Source organism: Crocodylus porosus, unplaced genomic scaffold, assembly GCF_001723895.1.
Source record: "Crocodylus porosus isolate Cpor-Errol unplaced genomic scaffold, CroPor_comp1, whole genome shotgun sequence".
Taxonomy (NCBI): domain Eukaryota; kingdom Metazoa; phylum Chordata; order Crocodylia; family Crocodylidae; genus Crocodylus; species Crocodylus porosus.
This window is the reverse complement of record NW_017728909.1, coordinates 232,830-244,290: the sequence shown is the minus strand read 5'-3', so window position 1 is coordinate 244,290 and position 11,461 is coordinate 232,830. Positions and strand designations below refer to the sequence as shown.

The 11,461-nt window shown below is 39.9% G+C and overlaps 1 protein-coding gene across 1 annotated transcript; it reads left to right on the top strand.

Moving 5' to 3' along the window:
* The first annotated feature begins 924 nt into the window (after positions 1-924).
* On the top strand, positions 925-7,369 carry GRP (gastrin releasing peptide). The gene is made up of 3 exons (XM_019531727.1): positions 925-1,108; positions 2,378-2,628; positions 6,954-7,369. The coding sequence occupies exons 1-3, from the start codon at positions 940-942 to the stop codon at positions 7,005-7,007; spliced, it is 474 nt and encodes a 157-aa protein (XP_019387272.1). The 5' UTR covers positions 925-939; the 3' UTR covers positions 7,008-7,369.
* The last annotated feature ends 4,092 nt before the right edge of the window (positions 7,370-11,461 follow it).

Below are 11,461 nucleotides of genomic sequence, written 5' to 3'. Positions count from 1 at the left end.
CGGCCACACAAGCCCCGAGCGAGAGGCCAAAGGGCCCCTGCTCCCAAACAGCGGGTCATCGGAGCTGCCGCTGCGGGTCGGACCACGGCTCCCAGTCGCGGCGTCCCTGTGGCAGAGAGGGGGGCAAAGTGGGTCTGCCAGGGTTTCTCCCAGCCACTCTTCACACCCTGGTTTGCAACATTTAGGGTCTAGGAAGGTCTGGTGCAGAGGCTGCGCCCCTCGCTGGTCTGGCTCTGGGGAGATTGCCTTGGCTTGGCCCAGTGTCACCACCTCCCCCCGGGGCTGTCCGGATCACAAGAATCACTGTGACCGCAGCCACATGGCAGGACCGCTTGGCATCGCACGCTCCTCACCTGTGTAAGGGGCAAAGCACCACTCCTCCACCTGCCTGGAGGCTGGGAAGCCTGTTTCTAAAGCTGGAGTGTAAAACTTGCTAGCAAAATGCAAAGATCTGGAGTGAGACAAACACGGGGGTGCCAGGTTCATTTATTGCTTAGTTTTAAGATGAAATAAACAAACAGAAAAGACTCCCCGAGATCGGTCCTGGGTTTTAGACGATGGCTTTAAAAGCTGCACACAGATAACAGAACCACATGGCAGGTGACAGAAGCAGCAGCAGTGGTCTCAAGCCGCTGCAAGGCAAGTTGAGGTTAGGTATTAGGACAAACTTTCTTGCTGGGAAGGTAGTAAAGCGCTGGAACAGGCTACCCAGAGAATTTGTGTAAGGTTCATCCTTAGAGGTTTGCAGGGAGATAAAGCTTTGGTTGAGATGATTTAAGTGGGATGGTCCTGCTTGGAGCAGAGAGTTAGACTGGATGACTTCCTGAGGTCCCTTCGAGTCCTCTTTTTCTATGATTCTGTTATTTATCCTTTCCTTTGAAGTTCATGGGCAAATAGGAAAAGTAGTTTTCTAAAGCTTATGCTAGTCTTTAAAATCCCATGCAACAAGAAGTACGGCTGCTTGCTTGTTTCATGTATGCTGAAAGAACTGGGCTAATTTTATCTAGTGTGCAAAAACCAGAGGATACATCTGTTTTCAAAGGCTTACTGCACCATGCATTAAGTACTACTCTTCCTCCACCACAGCAAGGTATCCACCTTAGATCGGGTGTTTTAGTTTCCTGCTTTTGGACGGCTCATATTAACAAGCTGATTAAAGCAGTGGGGACTACTTGCAGCAGCCACTAGATTAAGTTCTGAAATTTCTCTTTCTTCATCTTCCAGATTGCCAAAATGATCTGAATTTTGGAATTCAGTTTAAAAAATTACCTCTTTTGGCAAACCAGCTGTATCTGGTCATTTATGTAGATTATGGGGATTACGGTTTGATTTCTTGATCAATATTTGTTGACACAGAAATAACTTGTCTTACTTTCTTTTAACAGTGGGTAAACAACCTGGTATATTTAGTGTAGCGTATGCAGTGGCATACTATTTCACTATTGAAATAGTGAATAATAGTGAAATAGAAACAATCTTGGAATGTTTCATTGATGTTAATATTTCATTAACAACCTGATTCAGCAAAGCATTTAAACTAGCATGTTCTTAAGATCTTCTCTGTTTAGGAAAGCAATTAAACATTTGAGTCTAAACCCTTTAAAATGCGTTTAAGCATTTTCCCAGGCTGGCACTTGATGATGTACTTAAGTGTTAAATTCAACAGAACTCAAGCACCTAAAAAAACGCAAGCGCAAGTCCATTGCTGAACTATGGCTAATAAGAGAACCCAGCCCAAACTAGTATTGTGAAGGGGATGATATAGTATAGCCTCAGGGTCTGAAACACAGGTCCTAAGAAAAACAATGACAGGAAACAATTGAAGGATATTTCCCCTCCAGCCCATGCACTACTCTTTTGACTGTAGTTGTTCTTTGTTTTATTCCTACTTTTTTTCTGTTTTAAGAAAACATCTTGTCCCCCTGCTGATTGCTCATGAGCCCTATTTCATTTCAGAACATCAACATGTGGAATATTGCTTTTAGCTTTTTTTATTCAAATTGCTATTCTTAGTGAATTTTATAATTTATTTCAATTTAGCTTTTTGAAGCAAAAATGGTGTGGAAGCCACTTCGTGCTAAAGTCAAGATTTAAAACTGTCATGATCTGTTTCAGCTCCTCACACTTATCCCTGCTCACAACCATCTCTTTCTATCTCCAGCCTCAGCACCTTATCTCCTTCTATTCATCATAATTTCTTTCACCCATGTAACCCAAGGACTATGGGTTATTTTTTGTGCACGTCTGTGACAAAAATCCCACGTTGCCCCCCTAGGCATAGTATGACATCACCTACCTGTTACTCAGAATGTGGCTTTGAGCAATCGCATCCATTCAGTTTTGGTTAATTTCACAATATTCTGATTGTTTTTCACAGGACATTTAATGGGGAAAAAGAGCACTGAAGATTTGCCTTATGTTTATGAAGAAGGAAACAAAAATTCATTTTCAGCATTACCTGAAAATACCAAGCAGCTAGAAGATTACCTTCAATGGGAAGAAACATTTAAGTACTTGCTAAGGCTGTTAGAAGGGAATGAAAACAGAAACCCTCAGATCCTAAAAGAAGAGCTTCCATGGTACACCAAGAACACCTGGGAGACAGATGACAATAGCAGCCCAAAAAATGTAAGTTTAAAATAAGCAGGTACAGTATTTTCTTTACTGAACATAATCAAATTAATCTCTTCAAATTCTGGGATTGTTGGTAGAACTGGTGGAGTACATGGCTGTGAACAGTGAACATTATGAATCCAGCTCTTATTCCTGATCACAAATTGTCAGCAAATTGCCAACCTCCTGAATGTGTCTGTTATTTAAAGGAACTCAGCAAACATTTTGCAAACTTCAAATTTTGCACCATCTTTTTTGTGAGTGTTCTTTCAGTTATTACTGCGTTGTATGGTCCTAGTGTCTATATGCCCCAGTTACTGTAAACCACTATACAAACACAGACCCAGACTTGATTTCTGCCCTCAGGAGTTTCTAGAGGAATTTAAAAACAGTGTAGCAAACAGTAGCAAGGAAAGATGGGGATAAAAGGTAATAACAATAAAATCCCATCATAGTTACATATGTGAGCTCAGAAAGCTTGACTCCTTTGTATTTAAAAGTAAATAAATGAAGCTAGCTATTGCCAGTTGCTGCCCAGTCTGCCCGTGGTTAGGCACTGGCTTTCTCTGCTGTGGTCTTCTGGCTAGAATACTGGACTGGCACTGAGGAGACCAAGTCATTTTTTCTCTCTGCGCTAAGTTTCCCCACCCGTAAAATGGGGGTAATGATAGTGGCCATATTCCTGAATGCTGGGAGATCTACAGATGATCAGTGCCATAGAAGAGCCAAGTGGGATTCGCTTTCCAATACATGGACTAGTTAGAACAACACTGAGAACTTAGCAATGATGTGGGCCACATCCAACGATTACTGCCGCCTAGTGAATTTTCTAAGCGTTTTGTGAAAGCATGGCATAAAGAAATTGGTACCACTACGGTGAAATTCTGGTCCACTGAGGTCCAATGAGCACTTTTTACACTCTGGTCAGCATTGTAGCTATGCCACAAGTAGCAACCCTCAATCTTGTGCCCCCTCTCAGTCACCAGCCAAAGCTGGTGCCCTGCTCACCCATCCCTTATTAAGTTACTGAGGTCCCTGGAAAGTTTATCATTTACTTGAATGACACTAAGATGTCACCCAATGACTCAAGTCCTTGAAACTCTGGGGATGAATTTCACCCATACGTCTCATTCTATATCCATAACCAAAAAGACTCTGATACAACAGTATAGAAACTATGACTAACACAATATAAATAATAAAATACTTATTTTGGTTCACTTATGTTATTTTTGGTTCTGCAGCATGTAGCCTAGCAATAAAATTTATATTGCATCGGTTTTAACATATGCAGTTTCCTCTCTGCTGAGTAGAATGAAGAATAGCTTTACTTATAATAGTAGTTTGTATGAAATCATACATATTGAATTATTAAGAGCTAAATTTTACCTCAGTGAAAATCCATATATATGTATGTACTTTTATCCTAGATTAAGAACTATACCTACATTATTCTTATTATTCTGTGGTCACAGATAAAACCTATCCAGGGATTAATGACAGCTGTTGGCTTATGCACCTCAAATTCTCCAGTGAATGTTGAATATTTGTATGACAAGGTTTTTTTCCATGTGATTAAAATCCATGGAGCCAGGCTACTCTGTTTTGCCTCACCACCTGTGAGCCGTTCCACATGGTCATTTTTCTATCTGAGCCCTGGAATACCTTACCCCCATGAAGCAAGCTCATGCTCTGCATTTCACTATGCCATTGTGCAAAGAAACTGCCAGAAACAGTTAGGGGTTGATCCAATACTTACTTAAGTCAGCAGAAATTTCTCCATTAACTTCAGTAAATAATGGATCGGGGCTCAAAGTCAAACTGCACTTCTTTTTTGAGACCTGCTTTTTTGGCTATTGAAGCCCTAAGAGTCTAATGTGCTTCACTTTTTAGAAGGCCTTTAAAATGTGCCAATCATTTATGATATGATTAAACAATAATAACTTATTATGAACAAGAAGCTAGTAGGATACTGGCATATTACTTTGAAAGCCAAGGATGCTTGGAGCATAAGAGTTGTAATTTTCAGACTTTTTCAAAACCGTTCTGAGGGCAGACTTTGGGTTTGTAGACTTTCCCGTTTGAGTTACCCAGATTTTTTATAGCCAGCACTATATTGGAATGTGATGCTGTAAACTGTGTAGCTTAATGAAGGGGCTCAAATAGCACAGTAATGAGTGGGATGTCCAAACCAAGATAGAAGATAGTCATGGAGAACAGCTATACTACCTCTAACCATATTAGGGGCATTACTGTTAAAAACAAACCCTCCACCCGCTTGCTTGTGCTGGATGCCAACTGCCAAAAAAAGAACACAAACATAATGCAGCTCTCATTGGAGCAGTCTTGGGAACTGCGAGGGAGACTGAGAGTGGGCTGGGCGCACCCTTAGCTCATGCCAGTAAACGCTTCCAGTATATTTTTTCAGCATTTGGCATACACAGAGTGGGGCTCACGGGATGGGGCATGTTTTCAAGACACTGTTTCGTAATATAGCCACCAGAGTCAGTAAGGACATGCTCAGGCAAATTTGCCGTTGGCTCCCATGGCTACAAGACGGGGCCTACAAGTGGAACAAAATGCCAAGTCTTACTGCACTGGAGTTTGAAACAGGTACCTATTCTTCAGAAAAGCAAGATACTTAATCCCAGTCATGGTGGATTAATATTTGCTGCTGGCTTCAGCTCCTGAAATGTGAATAAAGAAGGGTGAACTGTAGGCTGTATGCTCAGACAGAAGGAATGTGTTCTGTGATCAGCCCATGGTCAACATATTACAAGTCTGTAATTACAGAACACTGTACATGTACTTATTGAAATGTTAGCATTGCAAGGGTCCAACTCTGAATGTGCATGACCATAGATTGCCATCTACTGAATGCAAATAAGACATGGCGTGTTGGGAAGACATTTGTGTTTCCTAATTCTCCACATTGATAGCTGAGCCCCCCCCCCCAGTCTAACAGCACAGACAGTCTGTATGTTTCCTGTTGGATAGAAGATAGCAACTGTATATGGGACCTTATTGCTGAGTGTACTTTTGGCATGCAGTAATATCACCAAGTTATCGTTTTAGTGTTTTTTTCCTACAAAATGGTATGATACTGGTATTTTCTATTGATTCCCACAGTGTGGTAAGCATTTTCCAAACATAAAGATTCAGGCTCTACCCTGAATAACTTGCCAGCCAAAAGCCTGGCACAGGGTGGTCAAAGCATCACATCATACAAACAGTTAAAAGGCACAAAGGACCTAGGTTCTATCTTGATGCTATAAAAACGGTGGGGATTCAAATTAGCTTGGTTCCCTGGGCTCATGCAGGAGAGATACAGACCCACCTCCAGTAATAGGGCGAGCAGCTTCAGCTCAGGGAGCTGCAGAAACTAAGACAGTCATTGCTTACTCTGCTGCCTTCAACATGAGTCCTCAAGAAGGTTCTGTACCCACAAATTTGGTGGCAGGCCCTGGCCCTGCTCACGCTGCTGTCAAATTCCCAGCCTCAGTAGGAGAGCCCCAGTGGCTGGATAACATGGTTTTATGGGCCCGATTCAGTCCGCAAGCTGTATGTTTGACACCCAGGTATGAGATATTTACAACTCAGACTGTTTGTTCTATTGTTTGTAGAATAGCATCTATGAACCCTGATTGCTTTCATCCCATTCAGGCCCCTACTGCTTAATTTATTTATTTTCTACCAATGTTGCTTGAAATCTCTCATGGCCACTATTGTGTCCTTGTCACCATCCTTTTCTGTTTCTATTGTTGCCTCCTCCACATATTTGTCCCTTTTTGATCAGGAAATCCACAATGCCCATTCTTCACTTTTATTAGCTTTAATGTCATGTCCTAACAATTCAGCCTTACTTATGGTTCCTCCAAGGTTGTTCTGGGGTTTTTTTTTTTTAATTGTTAAGTTCTTCTTCCTCAGTTAATTTCAAGCAAATCAATGATAAATCTCCTGTCCTTCAAACACAATGAATTCATACTGCAACAAACTTGGATTGGCTATAGAAATCTAAACAACACTCGGCCTGTTCTAAAATTTTGCTCAAGTGAAATTTAAAGCAAACTTTAAACTCTTTCTATAAACTTGGTTTTTAATATTATTTTGATGTTATATAAATGGGACAACAGAGAAAATAATTAGGGATTATTATTTGTCTAATACTCTGGTTGTCAGTGAATCAGTTAACCAAGACAAATGTGGCCATTAAAAAAGTTTATTAGAAGTTTATTTGCTCTTTGGATACAGACAACAGCCATATGCTAAGTTTATTGAATCAGCAGGTGATTTTGGACAGGACTGTTCTACTAATATTATTTAACTCTTTTTTTTATTAGATGATGGAATATCTGCTTCAAGTTAAGAATATGAAGGAAAACACTCCAAGCTGAAGTGAAGATCTCCCAATCTTACAGGAACAGAATAATTTCCTTAAGAGACTATGTTTCACAAGCGCTTGATTGTATCAGATAAACAACAAGGTTTCCTTTGTGTAAACAAGATTTCTTTTGTGTAAAATACCCAAACACTTGTATTGTATGGTCCAACACTAATCTTGCTTTTTTATTTTTTCCCTCCAAAGCTGCATTTTCTTGTTTAAAAGGCTTTGCTGTCCGGGAAGGGTCTTCCAATTATATAACTTCTCTGTCTATTCAGGTCATCTTTTAGGTCAAAACTACATAACATTTCAACATTCCCAATAAATAAGAATAAAAAAGCCAAGTTTATGCTTTTAATTAAAATTAAAAACTGGGAGTTACTGTACTGTACTTTGTAACAACCAAATAACAGGGCTTCATTCCGTGTTATGGACAGTCATTAACTGATGTAAATCAGTGTGGTGCCGTTGAATCCCAGGATGCTACGCAGATTGATACGTGTCAGAATATGACTCATTACTTCCATTTACATAAAGAATTATGCTTGAACTGAGCCACATCCAAGACTTCCTTACATTGATGTATAAGACTCCAACACAATGAAAAGGAGGCCCAGGAGAAACCTGCGGAGACGGCTCTGGTGTGACATTCACAAAGGAACTTCAGAACAGAAAATGGAAGGGAAGTGGGCAAGTCGCACACAAAGGTGGGTTCAGCTGGGCATTGTACAGCACATTTCTCCATGGGCATTTATACACATATTTTTTCTCACTGCAAAGCGCTGGAAATCTAGTGTATCAGAGCAGACTCAATTAATCGAGTCTGCTGCGCACGTGAGCTGATGGGCACGGTGCTGCATTGCTTATAGTTCTATATGCAGCAAAATGCACATCAGTCCAAATACACAAAGCAAACTCACTCTTCAGTTCACTACTTCTCACTCAGAACAACGTGAATAACTACAGAGTTAGTCCTTGTGAAAGCTAGAAATGATGCCATACTAAAGAACGGACAGGCATTAAAGGCGACTTAATTGCATCCACTCTCAGAAATGAAACACCTATTGTTTCACCTTGCATGTAGCATGAACTGTAACTAAAAAGCAGGCTCTCTCTGAAATAGAAATACAGCAACATTTTCTATTCCCCAGCTTCTCTCTCCCAGCACTTATTTATGCTTTTATAAAGAGAGAGTGTCAATGAAATAAATATCTTCTTCTGCTAAGCACCCATTGAAACCTGGCTCAAGGCAGGAGTGCATGGCTGGATTCTAATGGATTTTGGATTTTTAACCACTCACAATCACCTTAAATGAAATGTAATTTTCAGGACCTAACCTTAGAAATTGTCCAGAGGCCAAAAGCAGTAAGTGCATGAGTACAGAGGTTTGGTTACCGCAGAAAGGGACCTAGTATCGTAGAATGCCTGTTATCACCTTAGACTTCATCACTAAGCTGAATTGTAATTGGGATTGTTTTCATTTCTTCAACCAGTCAGAAACCCCATCTTATTCAAAGAACTGATTGATTACAGGCTGGCTTCTGATGCAGATGCAGCTTCTGTTGGGACTCGCAAGCCAATTTAAAGCTATTAATAAATCCCAGTCTCATAAACAGTTTTCAGTAACACTGAAAACACAGAATTTTCAAAGGACTTCACAAATTGTAACTGGGCATGTCTACACATTCATTAACGTGCTTTTGGCAATGTGCATTAAATTTAGTACCTCCATTGTAAGGTACTAGAAAAATGTGTATTAGCCTATTTTAATGTGCATTAGCTAAAGAGCACTTTTTTGTGATGCTGTAATGTGCATTAAAATAGGCTAACAAGCATTAAAGCGCATATGTAGATGTACCCACTGATCTTCAAAACAGTCCTGTATTATTAACCTCATTGGATGTTGAACTTTGTTCAGCTATAGCATTTGCTAGCCAAATGTTTTATAAAAAGGGCACCCTTATATGCCAACTTCTTCCTGAGCCACCTTGAAGATGAGTTTTTAGAAAAATGTATAATCTAACCCATTTGATACCCAGAATACAGAGCTGGAACCTTCCTCAACTAGAAGCAGCATGTACTGTACATTTGCTTACTGATTTTCACTACAATTTCAATAACATTTGAAATTCCATCACATTTTCTTTGGAATATTTCAACTTTCTAGATAGCATCATCCACATTTAGAATGACACCCTACAAACAACTGTGTAGTGTGTACACCTCCCCACCCACACTTGCTTCAAAAAAAGTAATAACTATCTCAACCATACCAAGAAAGCTGCAGTTGATAGCCAGGCCCTCTGATACTGCCACATGTGCTCTGAGTAGACTATGTATGACCACCAACGATGACACTGCACCAGAGAAAGAGATTGTATCTTTGAATGAATTAGTCAGATCCACCTCAAAAACCCACCAACTGCTCACCTTGGTTGTCACATACCACTCCATGCTGGAACCTATGAAAAGATCTTTAAACTATTAAAACCTATAATTTAAGAGCATCATTAATCAAAAGTAATATTACATCCATATTGGGCTTTCCAATAACAACCCAACTGTGTCAAGCTCATCATCAGAAGCAAACTCTGTACTGATCAACAAACACCAATCAGAGCAAGACCTTGCCTGTAAACAAAAGCAAAATCTGCCAGCACATCTCCCCTATCACCACAACCAAAATCCTTTACAACAAAACCATCAGAATCCAGGCATTCTACATGGGCTTATCACAAAATGTGGCATATGCCATCCAATGCACAAAATACAACTGTTCAGCCACTGTGCTCCAAAAAGGACTCCCACATAAAAATGACAAAGGACAGAAATACCCCATCACCACTGGAAAAACACATTTTGTAGCGAAAGCACTCTATCTCTGTCTTCCCAGTCCTTGTCCTCAAGGGAAATCTTCTCAGCACCTTCATAAAACAATCCTGGGGCTAAAAATTCATACTTTACTGGACATCAGAAACCATGTTCTTAACATGGACAATAGTTTTGTGGTTCATTATAACTTACCTGCTCCTCCTCTTAACTTATTTGTTATCTGAAGGTTATGTGTCGCTTGCCTTGAACGAGCATACTCTTTTTTCATAATTAGGTTTATCTATGGCAACTATTCTTTACGTGGTCTGTAAGCACTCCCAAGAACTCTTTTCTGTTCCACAGGTTTATTGCCCACTGCTACTTTTAAGCGATCAATGTAATTACTATGATGTGGTTTGACAACAGTAGCTGTTTTAACCGGTCTGCAGCTTCGGCTCTGTTTCCTTCCCAGAACACGGAAGGGCACTTTGTGCTTGAAAGTTTGTCTAATATCTCTCTCAACTATAAAGCTGGCTCAATAAAAGATATCATATCATCAAAAAAAGCGTGCTTCCTTCATTTTCCCTGGACCTATATCATGGCTATAACAACATTACGATCTTCCTATCACAGGAATTCAGCCATGGCAATAGTAACAGCTTTGATGAAATCTTCCAGACTCCAGCAGATGGCGCACCCTGCCAAAAAATGCATCATTGAAACAGGATTTGGGTGATTTTGTGGCTTTGTGTTTCTCTCGTTCACTTCTAAGAGCAAATGTTTATAACGGTGATGATGAATGGAAGCCCCTGGACAAAACGAAGAGGACTGAGTCTCCTGGAATACCACAGCTGGGACTGAACCACAGTTATAAAATGCTAGGAGACCCAGTTCCAACCTATAAATTGTGAATCAACGTGTGCCCCAAGATAACAAGTCAGTTATATATATTTTCTAACTGAGACATGAATGATTTTGACACACAATGAAAACATGTTATATTTTGATATGTGGAGATCCTAGCTAAAGATCCAGAGATTCTCTGTTTCCCTACCTTAAAGCTACCAATGGCTTTGGGGGGGTGGGGGCATTAAATAAATCATGCTCCTCTACCACTACCCATTGACAGAGAGAGTTGTGGGAGGCAATCTTCCCAACTTGAAGTCTGTTTTAAGACTTTTCAAAATACCTATTACAGTACTATAGATTCTGCCCAAATGTTTCTGAAAAAAAAACTTCAGGAAAAACCCCTTAAAGAACAAATATGATTATCACATTGTATTGTTAATTGACAATTGTTAATTGTTATTATGCTCTTGTATTGTTATACTGTATGTTCATTCTGTGATTTGCAGATAGAGTTAACAAGTGTTAGCTGTCTGACTAGTGTATAATTAACTGGTCACATACCACTCACTTTACTCATATGAAGTAAAGGTTACACAAGTGAGCATGATTATCTGCGTCTAATCTGCCTAAACAAAACAGTATTCTTTAGGTCTGAAAAAAAAATGTTTGTGTTAAAAATATCCCTAAAGAGTGGTTAAGGCATGATACAACTAGTAGCTGTTGAAATGTGTGATTTGTATCTTTTCATGCCAAGTAAATGGTGGGTCACATGGACTAGATGACAAACTATTATCCCAATGCAAATAT

Coding starts and splice junctions, on each gene's coding strand:
- GRP (XM_019531727.1), top strand. CDS start 940: ATGCAACAAGAAGTACGGCTGCTTGCTTGTTTCATGTATGCTGAAAGA. Junction 1,109..2,377: donor AGGTATCCACCTTAGATCGG/GTGTTTTAGTTT, acceptor TGTTTTTCACAG/GACATTTAATGGGGAAAAAG. Junction 2,629..6,953: donor ACAATAGCAGCCCAAAAAAT/GTAAGTTTAAAA, acceptor TTTTTTTATTAG/ATGATGGAATATCTGCTTCA.